General features: G+C 42.8%; 1 protein-coding gene across 4 annotated transcripts in view; it reads left to right on the top strand.

Annotated features, from left to right (window-relative positions):
* The window catches only part of LOC126928806 (protein embryonic gonad-like), a 117,801-nt gene that overhangs the window by 68,677 nt on the left and 22,733 nt on the right, over window positions 1-26,391 (top strand). For 2 of the 4 annotated variants that reach the window (XM_050744626.1, XM_050744628.1), the window contains one exon: window positions 22,265-22,342. In XM_050744626.1, coding sequence (XP_050600583.1) covers window positions 22,265-22,342 — 78 coding nt within the window. Of the gene's footprint in view, window positions 1-8,357; window positions 9,481-17,562; window positions 17,950-22,264; window positions 22,343-26,391 lie in introns of those variants that run through there. The other 2 variants (XM_050744627.1, XM_050744629.1) reach the window with 2 other exon arrangements.

Here is a 26,391-nt window from a genome sequence, read left to right as displayed (position 1 = left end):
ATCATAGATTGGTCGTTGCTGATTCGTCATTTAGAACCCTGCTCCTAGATCGTAGTTCCTTTCTTTGCTACGTTAAAGGTTCTATGGAGTCTTTTATTAGGGGATGATTTTGTAAAAGTTTCGTGATCGAGGGCTGATACAGGAAAATGGAGAAATTGATTTTGGAATGAAATATGAAAGATCAGATTGTATTGTATATTTAAATTTGCGACTGATCTTTCGTTATACGATATTCAGGCATCTTAACGCACTAGGTACCAGACATCTTGTTGCTAATCGGTCGTTGGCTACAAGTTTGACAATTACCAAACACATTCGTCCATAATGTATCAAATACAAATCTTACGTCTCTGGATCGTTATCTCGTTAACACAATTTAGTGGAGAATTTTTGATACTCTGATATATAAGTGTATAATATACTACCATATAAAGCTATCTATATCAAATTAATTTCTGTAACACGATGATTTAATAAATAAAATTACCAAGCAATCTGATAGATTACAGCTTTATCTCAATTACGATAATACGAAAGTTTGTACTGGACACGCGTTTTCCACGCAACATTGTCTCAAACTTTACCTAAGACTTGGACATCGCCAAAAACGAGAGACACGAGTAAGGATGCAGAATCCACGTGCACCGTTCGAACGAATCTCGCAACTTCTCGAAAAAGCTGGGTGTCTGCGGGATATCGGTAAAAGGATTCAAGTCGGATTCAGCAAGTCGGCGGAATCCCGCGCTTTTTCAGCGGAGGATTCGACCCAGCCGAGTCGTAGATCATTGAAACGTATATCCCGGGGATCGCGGGCTGTACCTGCACCGCTCACGGCCCGGTTGGAAGGACACAAAGTAGATTCGAGATACCACGAAGACGGTGCACTCCCAGTTCCCGTGGGGTCGCGCCGGTCGCATATGGCCGCCGCTTGACTTCCAGTTGCACGGTTTCGAGATCGAAGATTCGCCTACGCCCATTCCCGCGGAAGGATCTTCTCCCGTCGAAGGACGCACGAGCACGTTCGAGATCCTGTTTCCCGCCGATCATTCGAAATAATTCGTCGACCAGCCTGAAATCGATACGCCGATGTACGACGTCGACGAAACGGGTTGGACCTTCGGACGAGGAATTATTCTCGTGGTGATTGCAACCAGTGACCGATAAGTCTGAGACGATCACGGTCGTCGTTGCTTGACGGTGTTGAGCAGTGATTCGTGCTGCTGGAAGAAGGAGCCGAAGATCGTGACTATGCGCCCCCGCGATCGGGCGTTAGTATCGCGACCTTGATGATCTTTTTCGGTGCTCGGTGTTATCGAATTGTTGTAATTTATTTTGTAACTTTATACAATTTTATATTTTATATTTGTAATTTATATCGGGGCCGTAGGATTTTCTAAATTTAGATATTGCTTGAATTTTTGATGGTGAATCCAGAATCGTGAAAGTTAAATCGCGATGATATTATTAATACCTTTGGTATTGGTCGCAAAGAAATATATCTCTTTCGTGTTATCACTTAATCGCTGGCCAGATAGACAAATTTCGAGTTGAAATATAAGAAGGTTATGTAAAATGACTGCCATGATACGTTATTACTTTCTTAATCCCATTTTATTCCAAGATACTCTTTCACGAAAACGATACTTGACTATCAACTGACAATTGCTTAAGAGAAATCAGGTTTAAAACGCAAGATTTGGTTCGCAGAAAGCTCAGAAATTTAAAGCGAAGAAAATACGAAAAATCTAGGGAGTTTGCCGTTTTACAGTCATAGTCGGTAAGGCAAGATATCCGTTACGTGGTGATTTCTAAGGAACATTTCATCCAGAAATAGTTTGCTGTTTGACAGATCGACAAGAAATCCGCTTTAACGAGTCCTAATAGGATTCGCAATAGCGTGAATTTCTTTCGGAACCCGAGAAGGATTCCGGTCAAAACGCCGTTAGTCGTTCGAGATCGTCGAAACAGCATGAGCCATTTTTCCAACTGGACTTTCGTGACCCATGATGATCCTTTGACACAGGATCATCGTTACGGTGCGTGTCCTGGGAGTGAATGGTCACTCGAAAACGGGGTTCTTCAATGACTGAACCATGTTTGCCCACAATACTGCTAGTAAATTTCACAAAGATGTTCCAGGCATCCCTTTCCGGGTAAACGAGCCATCCCTCTCGCTCATATTTTATCCGCTCTCCCTTAGTTTTTGTTTCGGTGGAGAGACGTTACTAACGATTGTATTCCACAGCATCAAATTTTATAGGTCTCGAAAATCGATAAAGATCGTTATTTCGGCGAAACGAGTTTTCAACGATGACGCGTGTCGTTTGAAGTCAATCTAGACACGATGTACAATTTGCGTATCGTATTTAGTTAAATTTAGCTCGTCGTTATCTTGGCAATATTATCGATATTTACCGACAACGTTATTGGTAACAGCACCTCTATTTTAGGGGGGCCCGTTAAAGAGGAGACGATGTTTTCATTTACTAGAAAATTTATATTCATTAGCGAGTAATTTTTCTTTCCATTTTATATTTCGCTTAATGTACTTTTATCATACACGGTGAGAAGTTTTATAGAGGAAATACTAATGAAACGTGTGATTAGATTTCTATTTGCCGAGAGGTTCGAGTGCGTTTGTTAAGTGCTTTCTAATAAAGTTGTAAGAGATTTATGGATTAATTAGAAAGCGTATTCTGATCGCGTTGATAATTCTCTAACGGCACAAACGAACGTTTGTTGTTAATTATATACGAACTTCACGAAGAATGTAATTTATTAGCGAATCAGATAGGACCCGACGAATATCAGAAAGCCCCTGTATTTAATATTCATTTCTGATAATTCATAACGAGCCAGGAACGTAGAGGAGGTTCCATCAACTCGACGAGCAGAACCTTCCGTCCACGTCGATGAAAATGTTTCAAACAACTGCTTTAACTGGTATGAAGGATGGCTCGCATAATCAAGTGTCTTCAGATGTATTCGTTTATAAGAATTCACGGGACATTTTCCATCGATTATTCTATCGAACTTGGTAGAAAAGTTCTTGTTCTAAGTTGGAATATCAATTGTAAAGCAGTCGTCAATTCCCATAAAAATAAATAAAAATAAACATCAACAGCAGTCAAAACGCTATACAAAACCGATTGGAGTCGCTCATTGACAAAAAGGGAACTTGCAATTTCTACCGTGAACACGCGAAAGAGCGTTGAAACATTTAATATACGTCCAATACGATTGGCACGACTATACGGAGAAAATATTACAATTCAGTTTCCATTAACAGCTTTAAAAGAAATTTTGCTACAGAGCGGCAAAATCGCCGATATTCCATCGATCGGCGTTCCACCCACGCGAATGGAATGCACGTCGTCTGACCCACACGAGTTTCCTAGCAACGCTGGAGGCGCTCGCAATTAATAACGCGAAACGCACGCTCGTTCTATCGGAGACCTAAACGCCAGCGCAAGCGATACGCGCACAGGCCGTGAGATCGTCGCGGTTTACGCGCGGGGCGAGAAGTCGCGTCCCGTACGTGTCCCTTTGACCTCCTGGCGCGTTTTCTTGGCTCGCAGGGAACCCGGGAAGACTCTTAATAATCCGCCGCTGGTAATCGATTACCGCGACGACGAACGAACGTCGCGCGATTGCGGCAGCGGCGTTTCACGTACGACCGCGACGACGATTCGCGCGGTGCGTCGTCGTGTCGAGACGTCGTCGTGTCGGGACGTCGTCCCGACGGCTGTGAAACATCGGCACGAGCTGTCTTACGACATTCCGCCGTGCGTTCGATTAACGAGATTGAGTGCCAGGTTTCAGCGGCGTGCGCGCGCGCATGAGCCAGTGCGCGGAATTCAATTAATCGTCGCCGCGTTCTTGAAATCTCGGGAATACCGTAGGCAATCCCACTCCGCGCGCCGTTCCACCATGCCTGAACGTCATAATTCAGTCGCACGGATAGCCTGAATTTCAACGGATTGTAATCACGCGGCTCGATCGTGCCGCCGCGAGATTGATCGCGCCGTGATCGGAGATTCGCGTCGAGGGATTCGCGAATCGTGCATCTTTAACGATACGTGCAACGATATTTGTTACAAAGATTTAGCTGTTTTATTACGTCTTTATTCGCGTCTCTATGACATTTTATTAGGATATATTTATGCGAATCGTTGGCAAGACGCATTGATCAAATTCGTAAATTGGAAAGTAGAGTGGAACGATGATATTACGAACCTTAGTTCCTCGGGTTTAGTTTAGAATTTACTATCATTTGCATCATCTGTTTATCGAAAATGACTTTATGAAATTCAAGAATTTGCTTCTGCGAAATATTAATTATGTATTTCTTTTTATAAAAGATGTATTTGTTTGGCTTACCGGAGACACGATAATTTTCGTGTATCTTATAGGAAAGATATTTCCACTATAATAAAATGTTACAAAATTTTACTACGAGTGAAAGTGCGTTCCACGCCAAGATGATTAAGAGGTATTTTATTACTGATTTATGAGTTGAGAAATAGCTATGTTATTATACGAAGTTATAAATGCTTTATTTAAACAAAAATGACTTTCTTATAACGCGTACGAAACTGTATAGATAACTGTACTACCTATATTTTTAACAAGCGAAGATATAACTCGCGTGTTATTCTAATCTTGATATATAATTGATATAATTTACACTCGCTAGAAAATAGTACAAACCTAATATGATTATTACATAGAAACCGATGTTGTATTAGCATACAAGCATCGTTAATTTAAATTTCTTGTTTTTTTCAATATTTTTTCCATTTATCTATATATATATATAAAGTTGATTTTCACTTCAACCAACTTGCATCTGTTAAAAGTAATTTAAAACGGTAGACGTTCGGCTAATGACCGCAGTAGTCCAGACCATTTGTCACAAGGAAACAATCGGAAAAATACGCCGTGTCAGAGAAAGGTGGTAGCGTTGACACGAGAATGACTGGAACGACCAGGTTCTCGAGAGTATCGCGACGAACCGTTTCACCCGACAGGATGTGACCGCCTTCCATGTTCAGATAGGACGATAAATCTCGTTTCCTTCCGTGCCAATGAGCAGACACGTTCTGGAAAGAATAAGTTCATATCTTCGGAGGCAGAATCGAGTTCATATTAGCTCCATCTGTCTCGTCGAGAAGGGCTTCTGCGTGAACGAACAGACACACAGGGATGAGACAACCACGGACAAAACGACGAGGACCGACGGGCGAACGCGTAAATACATCCGGATTATTTTCGGCCAATTGATCACGAATCTGACGTAGCTTGCCGCGCCTCTCGTGTTTGCTACACAGCGTCGGACATACCGTGGAGCTCTTTCACATCGCTTCTGTTCGCTGCCAACATTCGAAGATATTATTTATGACGATGAAACACGCTATTCTATGAAATCTATAGCCTTTACTGTTTCGCAGTGTTGGAAGTGTAGAAACGTTTTATAGAAACTTGTTTATTCGCGACGATTCTGCCTGAATTTGGATTTGGGCTTTATCGAGATATAGAAATCGTTTGTTTGAAAAACATCGTAAAAGTATCTTTGTAATTCGTAATAAAACGAAAGGTAAAGGAAAAGCTTTACGAACGATTATTTAAATTGTCAAAAATGTAACGATACGCGCGAAAGATTAAAGCCGACCCAATCGAAAGTTATTTGCCTTTATCAACTTTTCGTTCCGTGATGATACAAACTTCTAACGAAGAAATGACTCGATCAACGAATCGATACACCTTAAATCCAAGATAATTTAAATTCCGTCCGCCTCGAAGACCAAGCTTTGATCTTCGTTCGATTACAAGCTAATGTAACACGATTTAAATATTCCATATCTTCCGCTTAGTCCAATCGTACATAGTCTTAGAATTAAAACTCAACGAAGATAAAACACGAATTTCGATCGATGACGAAAGGACGATGTTCGTCGGATGTAGTCTTGGTGACGCAATTGATGTGATTCGAAGACGCGTTTCACGATATCGTTCTCGGTATCACATTGGGTCCGACATCGACATCATCGGCTATCAGGATCGTAGAAAAAAGCGACCAGATCGAACGTAGCGGACTTTCCCAGATTCGTAGCCGCTCTTCGTTTCTTCCCTCGAGCATTATCTCGATAAAATGAAATCGGTCGTTAAACGAGGAAGCGAGATAGGTTCGCTGTTCGAGGGAAGAGACACGACCACGAAAAACAGCGGCCTCTGAAGGATTCATAGGGTCAAGACGCGGGTAGAGGGGTCGAAGAAAACGACAGAGAGGCGAGGATGAAGCCAGGGGACAGAGAGAAAGAGAGTGGACGAAGGATCGAGAGCAGGAGGAGAATCGTTTTACGTTCGAAACCAGTTTCTATGGTTTAATTTCTACGGGTGGACATCTTCTTTAATTTATGGCGCCGTCCAACCCCGGCCTTCCTGCCCTCCTACTCTCCCCTTTGAACGCCTTTCGACATTTTATTGGGTCGACCAGTTTCTATAACTCGTATGGATTCCACTCTACACCTCCTCCGAAAAATTTGAACGGTGATAGTGATATTTCGATCGCAAGAAGAAATCTTAATAGTAACGAAATTCAAAGCTTATAAGCAACGGACATAAGGTATGTATATCATAGGATTACGGTTAATTTCCTTACTCGAGCTTTTGAAAGTCGAGTCCTAAACCTTAAATTATTAAACCTTATTTATAAAACGAGATTGCTCGTTGTTGAAACGGTCGAATATATTTAAAAATATAATTAATATACAGACAATATTCGCCAAGATGCTCGTACTAACGGACTAGTTAGTGACAGTGTGTAATTCGTTAATAAGATCGCTGATAACTCGTAGATACTCGGTAGATACTGATTCGCGCGACTAACTGATAACCGATCGATAACTGATTGTCAACCGATAGATACTGAACTCTTTTCGGTTGTGTCCGTTTATTTTTACTGGTCGGGAGAGAATCGGAAAATTCAAATTCGTCTTTGTCCGGAGTTTATTTATTATCGTATTATGTGTATCCCGACGATATTGCTATTCCGAGGCAAGACAACAACATGATTTCAGTTCGTGTGCCGCTACAGTTCTTTTCGCAACGATTACGATCTCTTTCTCAGATCTGGACAGCTTCGACGACCAAGCTCTGAAAGAGTTTCACGCGATATTAATCGTTCAAAATACGATCTACGAGATCGTGCTTCGAAGCTTCGAACATTCAAACTTCGTACAATTATTCGATTTTCATCCTTTTTCCAACGATTGCGATTAGGCGATGCGTCCAATTGCTCCGACTGATTTCGCAAGGTCGATTCGTTCCCAGCCACCGGTGGAAGCGACAAGATCAACGATTCCGCGCCTCCGTCCGCGCCGCAACGCTCTCGCCGCTCTCGCTGTGTTTATCGGATCTGTACGTTAATTGAAGCAGCGAGCGGGTAATAGCTATGATTACGGCCGCTTACGTCTTGCTGGCCGGAGACTAAATTATATGGGTGAGTCTGGCGCGCTCTGTGTATAGATAGAAGACGCGCGCGCGAGCGGTCTGCCGCGCTATTGGAGCGAGACTTTAGATCTCTCGAGAAGAGATAGGTTTAGGGACGGTTTACGGTTGAAACTTTAGAAAGGATATTACACTCTACGATAAGAATCGTTCATTGTGATCACGTATCGCGGATGTTTACGAACTAGAAAGTAAAAATCACAGAAACGAAACTTTAGTTTGTCCGATGGTAGATTTTCTCTGTACTAGTACAAAGAAGAAGAAGAAGAAGAAGAAAGGAATTACGTTACACGTGCATTACATCACAATGAAATCTTTCAACGCGTTTTACTTTCAAAACTATAACCAGTGATTTTGATCCGCTCTCTACGCGTTACATGTTGAGAGACGCTGAAAATCGTAACCAGATATCGAACAGCAGTTTTTAGCTTCATCTTGTCACTTCGTATCGAGTCACTGATTTCGATTTATTTTTCAGTCTACTTCGAGTCATAATCAGATTTCAAACAACAACGTTAAACTCAATCTCGGACAACTGTTAAATTTACGATTATGGTCGATTCTTTAATGTGCATTTTGAAAGACAATGAGGATCACTATCGGGTCATAAACAAGAATTTATTTTTCTAAAAACTCGTGTCAATCGTGCAGTGGATAATTACGACGGCGTACAATCTTGACAAGCCTAGCGATAAATTCGTCCGTTTGTCCTAAAACACGCGACAATTTAAGGAAATCTTATTTTACTCAAATCCCATACAAAAAAGGTTACATCGATGCAAAGACACGATTAAATGGTGCAAACCCGGTTAAATTTCTACTCGCCTCCGCAGCGTCAAATATCGCGATTCAATTCGGAGCGCGGCTCGACGAGTACGAAACGATCCAACGAATTCTACGAATCCCTTTCTAAAAATTGCTAGAAGATCGTCGGCAACGCGATACTAAAGAGAAAGAATCTCTGGCTGGCAGGTTCTCGAGTCAGCTAACGCAGTCCTCTTTAAGCAGCCGATAATCAGTCTTCTGCGACGGTATCATCGGCGCGGAGCACGCGGAACAGTGTTGCTTTGGCGAACAGAGAGTGGAGGAGTGTGGTATCGCGCAAAGTGGGGTACCGATGGGAGGTACCTGAACAGTTGGTTTCGAGGAAGCTCAGCAGTTGAGGATTGGTTAAAAGATCGGGCCGAGTTGAGGCCCATTGGTGGGTCAGGAAACAGGCGTGTATCTCTGGGCAGGTACGACTGTTCTTTGCTAAAGGGGGAAAATCGAGTTACCGACGGGACTCCGTAGTTCTCTTTAGGCGCCTTCGACGCAGTCGAACAGGTCGCAGCGATCGCGAAGCGCCAGTTCTCTCCCGTCCATCGACGTGGCCGCACCGTGACTCGTGGATGTTCGAGAGAGACAGACAGAGACAAACGATAACACGTAGAGAAAAAAAAATTTAGATCGGGGACGGCCGAGGAAAAAGGAGAGGAAGACGGAGAAAGACGAAGAAGAGACGGTGCGGAGAGTTAGAAACCACACACGGATTCGCGTGGACCATCGAGAGCAGAGCACTCGGGGGAAGTCGAAGGATTTGCATCGAGGAAACGGTACTGAAATAACCAGGCGCGTGTCCTTCCGAGGGGGTGAGGCCGATCGCGTGACATAGTCCCAGCAACGTGTAAACGACTGCGTTTCGTGGATACCGCGGATAAAAGCGAACGAACGCGCGCACGGTGTCCGGTGCACCACGCCACGTGACGGATCGCCGCTGAACAACAACATTTTTCGGGCAGTGTGTGTCGAACAAGATCGGACGATCTCGCGAGAAACTCGTTCGGTTATTTGCTCGTCGAATATCGATGAACGAAGGTTATGGTGTGTAACGTGTGAAAGAGGACTCGAGGACAATCGAGAAACAAGGTTTAAGTTTGTGGTGTACCGAGGCACCGGTTAGCCCGCTCGTGTGGATATCATCTGACTACAAAGGTAAGTGCAAAGGTACTGTGCGTTCCGCGATCGCATTTCCTATGCGGGCATCGACGTCGTTCGGCGCGATCCACCGGCGTTGAAATCTCCCACGCTTCCATGATAGTTTATCCATGTTTGTGATTCGTGACTGTAGAAATTTAGTGCTTAAATAGTTGCCGCTTTTTCTCTTATACGTTAATACGTACGATCTGCCGCTCGTTCACGTTCATAAGGATTTTTTGACATGTCGCGAGGAAAATATAACATCCTAAAACGAGACTAGAAGTTTAAGTTTCGTGCTGAGAAACTGTAGGTACACGGGTACAGCGAGAGGGGATGAAAAAAAGGTTCGACTAATGATAGTTGTAAAAACTAGAAAATAAATCACTCGCGTTCAGCCAGTAATCACCGGCGTTTCGTCAATCTTACAGTCCATTCACCGCTCCATTTATCCCTCGTAAATTAAAGTCTACATCCAAAGTGGCTGCGTTGCTCGCGATTATACCATGGCGTGAAATTGATAATGCAACCTAATAGCGGCCTAAGTACGCCTGGACCGTTAAAAATACCCCTTCGACTAGTAAATTTTGATTGGAATATAATTTCGAAACCGTGAGACCGCGTGCTCTACGCTTCACCGGTGTTATCGGTAAACGAAGATATTGACGGCTTTGTTCCTCACGTTCCGAGCTTTCAACCCATGACGTTTATTCCTAGTTCTTCTAAATAGACCCTCGGTGATCTTTAATTACACACTCTTCTTTAATTATGACATTTTTCTTTCTACGATACGTACTGTAAAAGATCCAATTAGATTAGAAATTTTCAGTCATAAAGCGTAAGGTCTATTATGAATTCTTATTCGTACAAAATTTCACGACTCGTTCTTCTTCGTTACCATTCGCCTAATTCTAGATTCTAGAAGATCCAATCTAATTTAGAATTTTTAGGTGCGATAGAGAGGTCCTATTAGATGAACCTTGAATTCTTTTGCGAAACTTTTTTTTCAATACACGTTTCTTCGTTAACGTTGATCAAATTGTAATTAATTTCTAAAACTAATTACAACTGTAACCTCTTTAAAAACTTGTCTAGAGATGTCTGCAAGAATTACAATCGCTTTTTTCTTTGATACTTCTTCGTTCGTAAATTGACGAATATAAAGCGAAACGCGACGTATTATCTCGAAATTGAAAAATCTTTAAAAGTAACGAACCTGGCTTTTGCTCCGTTGTATCGTAGAAACGGTAGAGCTGTCATTTTTCTTCAATGATATCGATCGTACCGACAATGCGACCCCTGGCCTATAATTATCCTACTTTACCTTTTTCCGCTCCTTACGACCCGAATTACGGAAGATCCAATGGTACGAGGACTTTCAGTTACAAAGCATATATTATACAAAATTTGTCAAGAGCTATCGTCCAATTATTATTTTAAATCTATCCTTTCTCGTTAACATTGAAACAATTATAGACGTTTGCATTTTGTACGTATTATCTTTCACGATTTAATTCAAAGGTGTTCATTTATTATCGAACGATTATCAACTTACAAAGATGTACAAAGTCCAAATACATTTTTATTTGATTCCTGAAATTGATTCCTGAGTTACATAGTGAGCAGGAAGTATAGCTAGCATTGGCGAGAGAATTTAAGCAACCTAACGCTTCTCGAAACAAACTGAACGTCCCATTTCTATTCCTATCCTGTCGCGATAAGGTCATCAGCCGCAAACTCCTTTTGTATCCTCTCTTCGAGTGTCCTTTCTTCGCGCTTTCGAAACCCTCGCCAGCGATAGAAACGATGCGGTCGGCTGGGGTTAGTCGTAAATGAAAACATTATCGTCACCCCTCGTGGCTGCCTGTTGCTATAATATTTGCCTACTGGTAGACAGTGAAGTAATTCGAGTTGCACAAAAGCCGACACGTTCGTCGTGGAATAAAGGCGAGCAAGAGACGTGGCGGAAGCGTACACACACGCACGTGTACGACGACAGAGAAGGAAGAAGAGAGAAAGAGAGACGAAACGAGCGGAGCGTTACAATTATTATGCATAGGTGCCCGGACCAGGTTCTCCCATGTCAAAATATATTTATTGCCCCCCTCCATTCTCTACCTTTGCCTTCTCTCTTTTTTTGGCCTGGTTGCGGTGTGTCAGCCATCATTGTTACCCTTTCATACGGTTATTACCCACTTGTACACGGGGAGAAGCTCTCGACGGCCTTTGAAAATAAACCGCGTGTCGCCTCCTTTAACGTTTGCTTTTGTGTATTTTAAAGGAAAGAACGGTAATTCCTAGAAAGAAGTAATTCGCTCCGTATCGACGCACGGTGTTCTCGAGGCTACAATCTTGCGGATTACGCAGCCTTGGAGCTGGTTTTTTAGGAGAAAGTCCGTAAAAAACTGCACGTTGCTCGCGGTATATTAGCTAGTGAACTTTGAAAACGACCGTCTCATCGGGAGAAAGCGTGAATATAAATAATAGCTTTAGGATTTCATCGACGCCAGAGAATCTGCAAGCGACTTTAATTCCTACGATGGGATATTCCGCTTTTTCTTCTCTTTTTTTTTTTTTTTAAAGACAATTAACGGTTCGCTTCCCTTGGTCACGATCTCGTAAGCCGCCTCGGAATCGTCGATCCTCATTTGCATGTCAACCCTTGGTGACTGGGGTTGTGATCTGACTTAACGCCTTTTCGCCTTCGTTCGTGCACCCCTCTACGTTTAAAATCGTAAAACTTCGCACGAATTCGTATTACACGTTCCTTTTTTGCCGTATTCTCTGGCGGGAAACGCACGTGTCCAGCGATCCTCTAAATCTAAATTCTTCGATCCCGGTCACGTCTTTACCGAGTTTTATTTGTTCGTTAGTTTCTTTATTCGTTGAACTTGTATCGAAATATTTGAGAATATGCAGGAAAATAGAAGTTAAGAATATGGCAGGTTTTCCAGTTACTCCTTATCTCGACAGTACGTCCCCAGGAACATGCGTTTAACGGTACAGAGAGTGGCTCGATTCGGCCGACCCGTTACTTTTCTAATCTGAACCGATGCACTCCGTCCGATTCGCGATAATCCGCGAATTACAGGGAACTACACTCTTCGTAGCTTCCTCCCATTTGCATTTCCAAATGGGGAAACACTGGTAATACTCGCTTTTATCGCGTATGTTCGACGCAGTTAGTCAATTGCTTAGAAAGTAACCGAGAATGTGTTCCAACCTTTTTATTTTCTCTCTTCTTGGACGTCAAGGAAAATAGTTGGTCATTCTGTGTGTGCACAGGAAAATAGTGCAGTTTTCGTGGAAAAGAAATTTAACGACCATTTTTTATCACAAGCAACGTGCAACGGAAACGCGTAATAGTTAACGTCAGGATAATTGACTCGCAACGCGTAATTGACTTTATTGTTATTTCATCGTTGCTATTTTACGTAAAATTGTTATAAAAAATTTATATCTTTCCAAGTCATGCAAACTCACCGCGGTAGAGAATAAAGTTACAACTTAATTAACTACGAAGCTAGAGGAATGATACTTTTAACAGTTGAAACATGACATACATAAACGAGATTATAATTACAGTAATATAACGAAGATGAATTGATTTCGTAGATGAGTAGATTTCGGTCGAGTTCTTGTCGATCAACGATATTGATCTGATCGAGTAGTTTCGAGATTCTACGACGAACATAGAGCATTTGACAGGTTTGGTAGTTTCGTAATTTTCGATTTGCTTTGCGAACGAGCGGAGCACGCTCGAGCTTCCGAGACAATTTCAACGCGATATCCCTGAGGCCTTAAGCGTCGCGCGTTTACGATATCGTAAATCAACGACGATGCGCTTAATCGTCGAATAAAGGGAGGATTAAATTGCAGGGACTCGCGACGCAAACCTACGGACCGTTCCGGCGGCGAGAAAAGCGCGCGCATAAAATCCCTGCTCGAAATCGACGAGAATAAATCAACGGAGGCGAACGATTTAATCGAGGTTTACGACGATTTGTCCGTATGTCAAGCAAATTGACAGGGATTTTTTAATAAACCCTACCAAACCTCGTTGCGGTCTAGGAACTTTGTTTATGTGCCGATTTCGTTTTTTCATGTTTTAAGAAAATCACTGGCACGCGATTAAAACGAGGAATCACGCGATGATTTGTTCTTACTACGTATATTCTTCGAAAGAGATGTGAAATCCGTCTATAAATATTTTCGCGTTGCAAACTGGATTAAATACGAAGGATGATTTGAGTTTTTAGTTAATGATAATTCTGTTTAGCTCTACCGTATTTGATCGTTGTCACGCACATGATCTAATGTATGCACTAGTTAATAGGTGAACTCGCGTGTTCGATGTTCCCTCTCCTGATCTTGTTTCGTCTCTACTGTTTTTCTTAGCAAGACGTCATTAACTGTCTTCTTAGGCGAGCAAGAGTTTCACGTTGGATCCTGACAAATATCTCGCAAAGTATTTGCGATTATACCGTCTAATTTCCTTACTAATTCGAAATTAATGATTGACAAAAGTCAAGGGTAGTGTTTCTAAAACGATAGAGCAGATACTTCTAAACTGATTTCTTTTTAAAATCATTGGTTTCGATAAAACACGTAGAGATACTTTCCAAATCAAACTACCCTAAACCTTCCTCAGTATGCAAATGTAACCCGAAAGGCCACTTTTTAATCCATTTACATCGATGAATATCGTTCGAAATCCTCCCCTCGTCTCGTCATATCTCGGCATAACGAATTCCATACACGATATCCTGGAAGAGAATTCCCACACGCGGCAAGGGTTGGTTTCCGTCGATTAACTTCGAGTGGCTGAGGAAAATCGTTCGAAGAGCAACGAAGGTATATGTATAGACGGTGTTAAAAATTGGATCGGTCACGGGCCAAGGAGATGAACAATACTCTGGTCGGTCCGTCAGCGAACCTCTTCTTCACGAATACGCATCCACGTCGAGAGAAAGAGAGAAGAAGCCAGGTTCGGCCTCGTGGGGCTAAACTGTCGCGATAAATGATCCTACGGAAGGTTATTAATTGTCTTTGACTCCCAACCGGGCGCTTTATGGATCGCGAAAACATATTAACCGAAAAGAAGCTGCCGTCCTCCCTTGCCATATGCTCGAAACCGACGTATACACGTAGCACGCATACGAGTGTGCGTGACACGTCGTGGATTCGAGTGTCTGAACGCGTATACAACGATCTGGAGCATCATTTTTCAAGGACTCGATCGACGTGCCAGCGAGGCGCGGCTATCATCCATCAAACCGATCGTTAAAAACGCATCCAGGCCGATACAAATTGCGCGACCTGTGCCCGGCCGTATTCTCAACACACTGCAGTTTCCCTTTCGAGTCCGTTTTCCTAGATCTCCATCCCTTTACAATTCATAAGATCGTAGATGCTGGGCAACCTGCGGTGACGAAGAAGACTTCTCGTATTTCTTCGTTGGTCTGGCAACGACCGACTAGTAATCGTAGCCAGGTTACAGTTTATCTTCTCGCGAGTCTCGTCAGCGAAGGAATTTCGAATGCCTAGAAACTTTTTTTCAGTAATTCAGGAATACGTTTGCATTTGTCCTCTTAAGAGTTTTATTTTTAGACAATTGTATACATAGTTCAAACGTTTCTTGTTTACCGGTAGTGTAGTCATAGAGTCGACGTTCGGTAGAAGTCCTCGTTTTATCATTTGGAATTCTTCGCTTCGCGAGGGTCTTATTTTCAGCAAATTGCCTAATTCACGATAAAAACATGTTGTTCGAAGATTAAAAGTTCTATCCGAGTGTTTCATTTTCCATTGAAAATACTCGTGGAAGCCTCTATAATGGAACGATACGTTACATATAATTGGCAAATGCGAAGCAAGGTGCATAGGAATTTCCCTTGAGCGGAGGAACACCCATCTTCCTACGATAAAGGTAATCTAGAAGCAGTAGTAAACGACCTTGTTGGAAGCTGGCGTTAGCTGTCGCGCCTCGGGTAAAAGCGACCGAATCGTCCCGTTTGTTCCTCCTAATTGGCGATAAACGGACATAATCGTCGGTATATTTTAACCAGGCCGCATGATCCACGCGCTCGTGGCCGCGCGCGCGTAACTGCGCCAGAACGATAAGATCGCGAGCAACCGTCTCTCCGAGCGGTGACTTTCGTGCGAGAAATTCCCTTGACGCAGTTGCTTATACACGGCACAGTACGAGCCGGTGATATATCGACCCGTTCTTTCGAGCGGACTCATTAACTCATTAACTTAGCGAGAAAAATGGCTAGCCGTATATCAAACGGCAGCCCGGTAATCAAGCGGTCATTCTTAACGCGGCCATAAATTCGCGAATTAATATACCCGCCAATTAATTAAATCGCGCCACGCTTTCTCTAGCAAAGGCTTGACCGGTAGAATTGTAACAATCACGGTCCCCTGTCAACCGAGTAATTACAGTTCACGCGACCGAAGAACTAGTTTCCTTCGGCTCGCTCGCTCGTGGAAAACGCAATCGACGAAAGATTATTCCAGACCGTTTAATTGGACGATTATCCTCTCGCACGCTTTTCGTTCTTTGCTTTTTGTCGCCTACTCAGACCGTGTCCCACCTCTATTACAGTCCAGTAAAATTAATTTCGAGGAAATGGAACGAAACAGCTATGGAAACGACACGCGCCTAACCACATTATGGACGTTGATTTCAGTTCTTCGAACGACCACGCGAACGAAGGTGTCGATTTTTTGGTATTCTCGTTTATCGTTCTTTCTCTCTAGAATTTCGAAATATCATCGACTTCTTGGATTTTGGAAGAACGAAATATCAGCGATTCTGGATTGCAAATACGTATAACGGTAGTGAGAATTTATTATTCGTGTATTAGAAAATTTTAAGCCTGTTTCCTCGTTGGAATTGACTGAGTGAACGCTGCTACGAACAGAAGCTGACTCTTTGAAAAGCTTAGTGGGAACACTTTTACGTGATAATAAATAGATAACGCTATACATATAATCCGTATATAATCCATATATGTATAATGTTCAATTCTCGGATAATTCAGGGATCGATTCTTAAGTCTGAAAATCGAGTTTATTGTAACAATGCTTAGATAAAATACAGAGTTAAACAACAATTAACGATGATTAATAACAATAAATAAGAATAAATAACAAAGCTTTGTACAAGGTTTACCTGAAAATCGAGAATCGATTTACCACGTCCTAAACTACCGCTCTTCTTCTGTCAATCTTCAATGCTCTAAATAATCCTTTCTTATAATCGTGTCTATTTCTAACGCTCGAAATCGTTCTTCTTCTCTAACTGTCCGTCTGTGAAATGACTGGCAAATCGGTTGTTCGTAACGACAAATAAGGTCACATTGTCCGTTAAACAGAGAAAGTCCCTTTGTTTATCCGCGTTTGAACTCTTAGGAAGTTTACATGTATAATTCGAAGCATAATATATCAATAACAAATAGCTATAATCATACAAAATTTCAACATTCACCGTCGAGACTCTTTTTTTGCATAACAATTTACTAGTTATAGTAAATTTCTTTTCCAGAGTTATAATTTTCCGTCAAGTAGGATAGTTGATCGATTATTTCGTCTCGTTCAGAATTTTAAAATTTTTCATCAAATATGGAATAGCTAGAGCAACTTGTAAAATTTCAATCGTTGCGTCGCTAAACTTCTTGATATTATCGGTACTGCTGACTCGTATCTTTTAACTAGTAAAATTTCGTCAACTATTTAGTTCTATCTACGAGATGTTCTTATGACGTTCCGCCACTCCCTTCCATCCTTTCGCCACCATTTTCTCCTTTCTTCGCTGCTCCCTAAAGAAAAGATACAAGAACTCGGTTAAGTAAAGGGTTACTGTTCGGGGTGAAAGGACAATGGCAGGAAGTCAACCAAGGGATCGTCGAGATAAAAAACTCTCATAAAGGGATAAACGTCATACGGGACTCGAGTTTAATGGCGCGTAAACGTTCGACGTGCCCCTAGACGCGCGTGGTGCGTCGCAGGACGAGCGGAACGATGACAGGAGGGGTTCTCCCGTTCCTGACCCATTCGTTGTCCCTTTTACGTTGATCGTTACCGTTCTCGTTGCAGGAGTTGGAAAGCTACCTCTTGGCACGGTAAACCGATATCTGGAGCAGGTCGATCGACTTCATTAACAAACGAGTGCCAAGCAAATATTGACTCTACTCGTGGAAACTAGGGTACGAGGTGTGCGCGTGTGTACATACACGAGCCAGCCGCTTCTCCTCGAAGCGTTTCGCCTTTGTACAACATCCGCCGGGACCAATGAGACGTCGATGGGCAGATTATGGAGTCGGTCTTGTTGCTTCTCTCGATGCGGCGCACTGGCCTCGAGTATTTTTGCATATAAATGCGCGGGAACGCTCCTTGGCTGGTAGTTCGCGCGTTATCTGATGCTTCGTGCCCGTGATAAGCGTCTCTTCGCCGATGTGGAGCTCGAGACCGCTCCGAGCACTGGTAACCGGAATCCTTTACCATGGGAAGAAATTTCACGGAAGGTGGAGCGATCGTTTCCGTAAATCCCCTCGCTCGGTCTATATGAATATTAATGCCGGAGGTCGCGCGTCGATGACTATGCTTTAGGAAATTCCTATTGTTTCGCTGGCACACCAGGGGATTCCTACCATTGTCGTGATATCTAGTATCACGATTCTCTACTCGATATTAGAAACGATATAAAGATCTTCCTTCGTACAATGATCAAATATTTCATTAGACGGTAGTATACACATCATCGTAGACAACTACTAGGAGCTCGAACATTAATGAATCGACAATTGATAAGTTGCAGATTATAGACACCTGCAATAGCTTTTGCAACTTAAACATTGGATAAGCAACTGCGTTGCGATTTGTAAAATTTCACCAGCGCTTATTTATTAGCATTATCTAAGAAAATTCGCTGATACTAGCAATTTGTAATTTACGATTTGCAACTTGTAAATTACAAATTAGTTCGATCGTTCCAGATGAGACGACGACGAAGAAATGATTGAATTTCTGAATTCTTCCTTACGTCGTCGTACCGTGAAAGGGTTAACCGTAAACATGGCAGATTTCGCGAGACACTTTAGGGCAAAAAGATCGATTCTTGGCAAAGTAGAGAACAGCCTTGGCCCGAATCGGGGCCAGCTCGTGGGATAGAATCGATATCGGTCCGTGCACGCGCGTCCAGATCCTTTGTAAAATCAATAGGCTCGGCTACTTAAATGGTACCGTTCGCTGGTTATAGTCACCGGTCGGTTACGGGCCACGGATACGGTTACGAGAAGGCTGAATCGATGCGCTCTGTGATTTACTGTTAATCGCGAGACCACTGTTAATCAACGTCTGGCTGCGTGCACGCCACGGCTCGAATATTCCTCACGCGGTTGCGCATCGATGGAAACAACACGTCCCGATATTAGCTCCGCGCCCCGTTTTTGCGCCGCTTAACCTTTCATCCTCCTTGTCTCTCTCCTCTCTTTATGAGCGAAAGAAAGAAAGAGAAAGATTCGCTCGCTTACGAGCCCGAAAGCTCTCCGCGAGCATTCTCACGCGTTCCGCTCGCTGTTTCTGGCCGCCTTGAAATGGAATTATGGCCGGCGCAGGATTGTGTTTCGATTTTGTTGCTTCGAGCATTCCACGAGGCTATCAAATGTCAGAGTTCGAAATATTTTTGGATTTCAATTGACTATGTGTACGCAGTGGCTCATGAAGCTATTTGAACGCTTACGTAAATGTCGAGTATGCTATATAAAACATATCGAAATTTGATTGACCCGAGACACGATTATATCGGTAAAATTTGAAATCAATTTGCAAATATTTATACAAGTTACGAGACGAGTTTACGGTGATTTGGTAAAAGAATATTGTGCGGTGTGAATAGCCGTGTGAAATACACAATAAGCGTACAAGATGATGCCATTGAATATAAGTTTAAATACTTTTGCGATCTCTAAGAAACATATAGATACTTTCACAGCTTCCATGTACATTTCCTGGTTTGTTTTAAGCTCTACCAGCGCTACCAATTTATAACCATGCACGGTACTAATGAAATCTCAAAGTGTTTAGTATGACACGCGTAATATATGTATAAAGGATTTCTATAAATATTCGAATACTTGCGTGAGAAATAAGCGAAGGTTTACTTTTTTTCGAGCAATCCAGTGTTACGTTTAGTGGAATAATATTGCGTATCTATGGATGGGAAATTCAAATTCTTTTTTCTAGGTAATAGCGAGAAAGATTAACGAAGAAAAATCCTATGTGACTTAATGAAATCTACGTAATATGGTTAGACTGTGGCGAAGGAAGATAAGTCTCGTTGATGCATACAACCTTTAGATGGTATAATATATTGCAGCTTTTAGCACATTGCTCGTCAAATGCATCGTATTTTATATCATCAAATGTAATATAAATAATCCATTACATAACCGTCCTTTTACTGCTCGCGTCTTACTTTTGATGCATCATTCGCCAGTGAAATGTCCTCTGGTAATAAACTAGTGATAATTTTTTACTTTCGAAAGATCGCCATTTGATCGAGGCTAATCCGCAGCGTGAATCTTCCAGGTTTTTCGTGAAGCAATTAACGTTAAAGCTATCGACCACTAACGTATACAACTCGTTCTAAAGGAATCTAGATTCGAGCTAGATGAAAAAGTAAGTAATACAAGGAGAAAAGGAATCTTTATTCGCGCATCAACTTTACAAAAAAAGTGATGAAAATTTAGAAACGCGAAGTTTCTATGAAAAATTATAAATTAACAAATTGGTGCTAAAAGGATACTTTTATTAGGCGATTTTACTTACTGTCCGTACGATACAGTTGCAACTTACCCTCGGCATCTCAAGCGATTCATCGTTTTCCTGAAATCGCTCTAGCTTTATCGCTCGAACGTCGCAAGAAACGATTCCAAAGACGCAAGAAACTCCTCTAACCGTTTCAAACAGCGTGTTCGAAGGCAACGACTTCCGGCATAATGATTCGAAAATGTCTGGACGAACGAGTAGGTCATTGTCGTGGCACGAGATGGTCGCGTTGAAGAAAAGGCGGAAAAGGAAAAAAGAAGAGACACCTATAGCTCTGTCCGTTTCTCCGCGGCGAAGGAGAGGAAAAGAGGATGGTCTCGGCTCATCAGTAAGCGGAATGAAAGAAAGAGCGGGCGTCAAACAACTGCGTCGAGAAAAAACTTGGAAACCTTAACGAACCTGCGAGTCGACTCTTCTTTTTCTCTATCTCTCCCTCTCTCCTCGACCGTCTCCCACCCTTTGAAGCTTCACAGCGTTTCTCCGTTTCTCTGTTCGTCGTTTAATACCGACAGCCTACCGTTCGCGGGCGCCAGCTACTTTCCTTTAGAAGAACAATCACGAGGAGACGATTAGAAGCGGCTCGTGTCGCGGCTAGACTCTAATTACGCTCACTTTGAATTCTCGTTAAGACGAGCTGGCCGCAAAAACGCGTCTTTGCCGAGATTAACTACCCTTCGTTATTGCGATACAATGCTCTTCACCGCGATACCAAGTTTCTTGTTATCGAATGCTGCCAGTGTAATCCTCGGCTGACATTCGTCGTGAATCAATCGTGGTACAGAAACGTTTAAAAAAGGATCGACGGTTTAAAGGCAATCGTGTTTTCCATGGTTCTTCCGAATATAGTCATTTTTTGAGCAACGACACACGGTTCTCCGGGAGAGGCCTGAATAATTCTCTCGAATTGGAAACTTCGACATCCCCGTTGAATTTCAAAAAGCTAGTCACAATTATGTAATTAAACCTTTTTCAGCCGGTATATTAGAAAACGCTCGGTTCGGTGTGTTTCGCAAGGCCTCGCGTGTCGGTCGAATGATTTGAGCCAGCCATCTTTGGCCGAGATAAACGTGGTATAACGACATTAGAGGAAGCCAGGTGCGTTCGAGGCCCCTCATAGGTAAGGTTCCCTTATCGGATCATCGATGGTCTAATTTTATTCCAGTTTTACCCGAGAAACGCGACCATCGCCCTGACACCGAGTCGCGCGCACCGGCTGATGCCGATGGCTTTTACCGAGATAGCGCTGATTTATGAACGCCACAGTCCTCTGATTCGACTCACGGTTGTTGCTGGCAACGGATCTGTCTGTGAAAAAAAAAGAAAAAAAAAATTTCAGTCGAGTCGAGTTGACGGAAAAACTGTTAATGGTCCTCCGTCAATCTCGCGACGAATCGCGCGGAGAAGGGGCGTTTATTAAATAAGAAGCGACGATGAATGGGCGCGATGGAAACGATGGTTCGTAGCGCAGGCTGCCAGGGGAAATACAAACTGTACTCGAACCGAAGTCAAAGATCACGTCGAACGAAACAATGCGGGAATAAAGACAGGCGCGATGAGAACGCGAACGAAATCGATCGTCGTGAGTGGAGGATGCCTGAAGCATTAGCGCAACGTTGAACCGTGTCAGGGGCGATAATGGTCGTAAAGAAAGCGGCTCGCGAAGGAGGGAGAATAATTTTTCAAGCTCTCCTCTTCCCGGTAATCCAAATAGCATTCGAACATCCGTAAGATATTGTGGGAGGAATAAAAATCGAAGCGAACGCGGAGAACCGGTTCGTCCCTCTCTCGAACCCTCTCTCTTCCTCGCCCTGTTCTTCCCTCTCATCCGTTCTCTGTTCCACAACTAACCTCCTCCTCCCCGCTTGGTATACGAGACGGCCTCTTCGTCTCTTTATCTCGCCAAGGATGAGCCACGCTAACTGACTGACGCACCGCTATCCTTCGAATAACATAATTTCTATAATTGCAGATGAATCAAGTGTGCAAGGTCTGTGGCGAGCCGGCCGCCGGTTTTCATTTCGGAGCGTTCACCTGCGAGGGGTGCAAGGTAAGGCATCTGTTTAATCATCGTTTGAACCTGGATTGTATTGTAAGATGGTTTACGCTACCGAACGGCTTCAGCATCTTATACATAGCCGATCCAATTATTTTATTTTTAAACGGGACAATTAAATACAGTAACAATATCTGGTTAAAGAACAATTGCTTTTTAATCGATACTAGATAAATATTGCAATTTTTTGTCGATATTGTTACTATTTCGTAAATAGCGATACGAAAGCTAGTAGAAATTTCCTTTATCTTTCTATTTATTTAACTTTCGATCGATAGCGTAAGAGACATTAGGGAAAATAACATATAAAAAGAAGAAAGTTAAATCGTGTTAAAACAAGGAAATTGAACTTACGAAATTCGTGTTCACTTATGAACTGTCTTTGTACCGTTAAAAAAGTTATTCGATAGGAATCAAGATTTTAAAATAGTGACTGTGAATATTAATGCGGAAAATAAGAAAACGTAATTCGACGATAAATTGGCGCTTCACCTACTCGTTGAAATCACCGGCGAAAGATCGAAGTAACAGCAATCTATGGTCTTCGGTATCGGCTCGAAGTCGCGCCTCATCGCGTTCACTCCGATTTAAAAAGGCGGGAAGTTTAATAAGCCGTGTCCAATCGCGACAGGGAACAACAGGCACGTACACGTCGGACTATCAGCGAGGAAGGTGAGAAAGTCCCATTCCGATGGATGCGAAAAACGCTCGCCCGGCTCGAATCCATAAGTGGACGAGAGAATCGAGCGCGACTAATCGATTATCTCAGATCGTCCTCCTTCGAGGACGGTTTCGTGGGCATAACGCGATTGTCTTCGAAAACGTGACACATGGCGGAAACTTTTTCTCGCGTACCATACGGCTGACAATCGAAACGTTTCACTCTCTTTCCTATCGACTCTATTTCTGATCGACTTTTGATAAACTTTAAGTTTTAATATCTTAAACAAGCTTTGAGATAGAAATTGGTAACTGATCGACGGTTTAATAATTCTTTTTTTTTAACTTTCCATTCCTCTGTGAGAAATTAGTACTTTCTATTTCCAAATTTGTTTATGGAAGAAAGTTTGGGAAGTTTTACCGAAGTAAGAAGACCTACGACGAAGCGTAAATTCGAAAAAAATATCGAAAGCCGGAGACGAATGAACGATGGAAAATTTATCCGCGAATTTCGCCGCATTCCGCGATTCCGTGGAAACATAAATGTTTCAGGTTTCGCTCAGTATGCAAATAGCCGTGTAACCAAGAGGCGTTTTATTTTCAATAAATAATTTTCCAGGGAAAGGCTCGTAAATCGTAAGAACGTAAGAACGGTGGCGTAATGTAAGGAAAAGTCAGTGCAACTTTGCACAGATTTCACGTAATTCGTAAAAAAGTTCATAGTGACGACTGCGCGTTACACAAGTGCGACAGTTAACACCGAGCTAAACGTTTATTCCCTTCGATTTATTTAGCCATTGTTCCAGAACGAATCACGTATTATTTTTCTTCAGCCTCGAATTTATTTTCTTTAGAATTCTCCCAGTATATCTCAACCCTTTGTCAGAAAAACGACACTTCATACGCACCTGATACAATTTATAATAACGGCATAGCGATCAATAGGAAAAAATCTTTATTACACGTATCTCAATAGTAAGACACCTGCGACAAAAGTGATACATATTGATACAGGTGTCACGATCATTATGAAATACGGCCTCCAACGTGCCACGCGATACAAATGGACAAGTCTACAAATCCACGTTAATATAATCAAGAGCATATTTCTTTGTACCATACGTTTAAACGATTTTCTTTTCCTTCTTATTCTTCGAGCATCTATTATTTCCTCGTTGAGAAAGGGTGAAAAATGGTGACCTCGCGGAGACGACAAGCGGCCAGGTTGAGCCGTCAGGCAAGAATAGCGGAGAATGGTTAGAGCAAAGCGGGGACTGCGCTTTCATCGCGATGTCCTTCGGTGTTCCCGCGGCGGCAGCGATCGATAAGGACCGCGAATAATATTCAATCGGTGGATTCCTCGGCGCACGTGCGCTCGCGGGAACTCGTACGAGTCGAATCGAACGACAGGACGAAGCCAGTGGAGTCTCTCTCGTTAGACCGCGGTTCTCTCCCTCCGAAGGGTGTTGACCCTTGCTCTTCTCGTCTCTCTTTCCTCTCAACTCCGTTTCCTCCCCCCTCCCCTTCCTTGTCTACCGTCCCACTAATGTGGTGCACCGTGGAATATCGGTACCGCATACTAAGTGACCCATCCGATAGTAATTGGACCTCATTAAGGCAACCACGGGCCACGGGCTGTCTCTGTTTTCTGCCGCGTGCGTTTACTTTCCCGCAGACCGAGCCACCAGATAACGCGTTTTAGGTAAATTAGACTTTCTCTCTCTCTCTCTCTCTCTCTCTCTCTCTCTCTCTCTCTCTTTCTTCTCTCTACTCGTGGGATCTACTCTAGGATCGAACGAACCCAGGGAAAATACGACCTACACACGTGATACGGATTTATGTGTGGATACCTATCGGTGGTCTTTGAAAGCCTCCTTGTCCGCGATCGGCCTTTTCTCCTCGCTCGACCTGTTACGCGCTCCGATCCATCCTTCCTCTTACGGTTTTCTCGCCCGGGTTCTACGCTGGATACCTCCGAGATAAGACGGCGACGCTTACATGTTTATTAGTGGTTTTCTAGCGGAGAGGTGTTCCAAGTTCTGGGTGTGGTTTTTGGAACAGGTTCGGTTTATGGGTACTCTTGAGCAATTGTGATTTGGTCATCCTACGGCGTCTTCACTTTGCTATTGCGTTAGTGTATGTATATTTCGAGATCGCTTTAAGCGATTCGTTTTTAACGATTTAAAGGAAATTTCTACATTTTTTAACATATTGCGTGGGATAAACTATCGTACTTCTTCATCGATATAAATCGTTGTCCAATGTGGTCTTGGACCTCTGGTAATTAATCCTTCGTGGGTTAACTAGGCTGTTGACGATCCACGAGAAATCTCACTCGAGAATTCCTTCGAAAAGAATCTTCATTTTTATTCAAATGGATTTTGAGCACTCGACTTAACGAACGGTTGTATGTGCAGTAGAATCTTGCTTACAATATCAGTCCGCTCCCATCTTTCTTACAAAACGCCAAATCCAAATTTTCTGTTATTCCTCGATCCAACAATCGAGCATTTCGTTAATGCGTTGCATATTCTGCCATATAATGTAATTAACGAATCTCACAAATTTGTTAGATTCTTTTGGAAGTGCAGAACGATAAAAATAAAAAAAAATTAGTCTGAACCATAGGTAACTCGGCTGACCTATGAAATTTGAGAAAATACATTTACCTATAGGGGAAGGGGGTTAACTGTACGAACTACTTATCCTTCCTATCACAATGCATTTATGTACTACTTTCTTAATGTTTCTCGCGATACAAAAACCTCGAATCACATATTACGACCTCGTTCTTTGGTGAACATCATCGCAGGCGAATTTTTTCGACCCAGGTTCCCGTTAGCAGGACAAATCGCCGTTCGCCGAGTTCCCGGGACCTTTTTCCCGCCCCTGATCCAGCATCGATCATGTCAACGTTCCCCGGAGCGAGATGAGAGGCCGGCGCTCTCGATCGTGAAAATTTCTCATACGAATTGAATGTTTAATTAATGATGGTGGATCACCGCCGCGAGATCGTATGAAAAACGATATACCAGCTCGGGGAATTAATATTATCATCGTGGCCGTGTAAGTATACACGGCAGCCACGAACCCGAGAGAAATACCGAGCTCTGGAACGTTTGCTCTCACGGCGTTTTCGATGTTATCGCCGGGATATATAACGGCGCCATCGGGGCCTGATATCGAGACGCGAGAGTCCAGAGGTGAGAATCAAAGGCAAAGAAATAAAGGTCCTGACGACCCATCTTTCATCCACATCGACGCGACGACCTCTAAGTCGTTTTCGTTGGTATGTGTGTTCAATGTGTTTGAGCGCTTCCGAGCGCTCGAAGGGAAGTTTGTCACGACGTTGTCGTTTAGTTGGTTTAGAGGGCTCGAATAAG

Source organism: Bombus affinis, chromosome 2 (assembly GCF_024516045.1).
Source record: "Bombus affinis isolate iyBomAffi1 chromosome 2, iyBomAffi1.2, whole genome shotgun sequence".
Taxonomy (NCBI): domain Eukaryota; kingdom Metazoa; phylum Arthropoda; class Insecta; order Hymenoptera; family Apidae; genus Bombus; species Bombus affinis.
The sequence above is the reverse complement of the archived record's forward strand: the minus strand, read 5'-3'. Positions and strand labels throughout refer to the sequence as shown.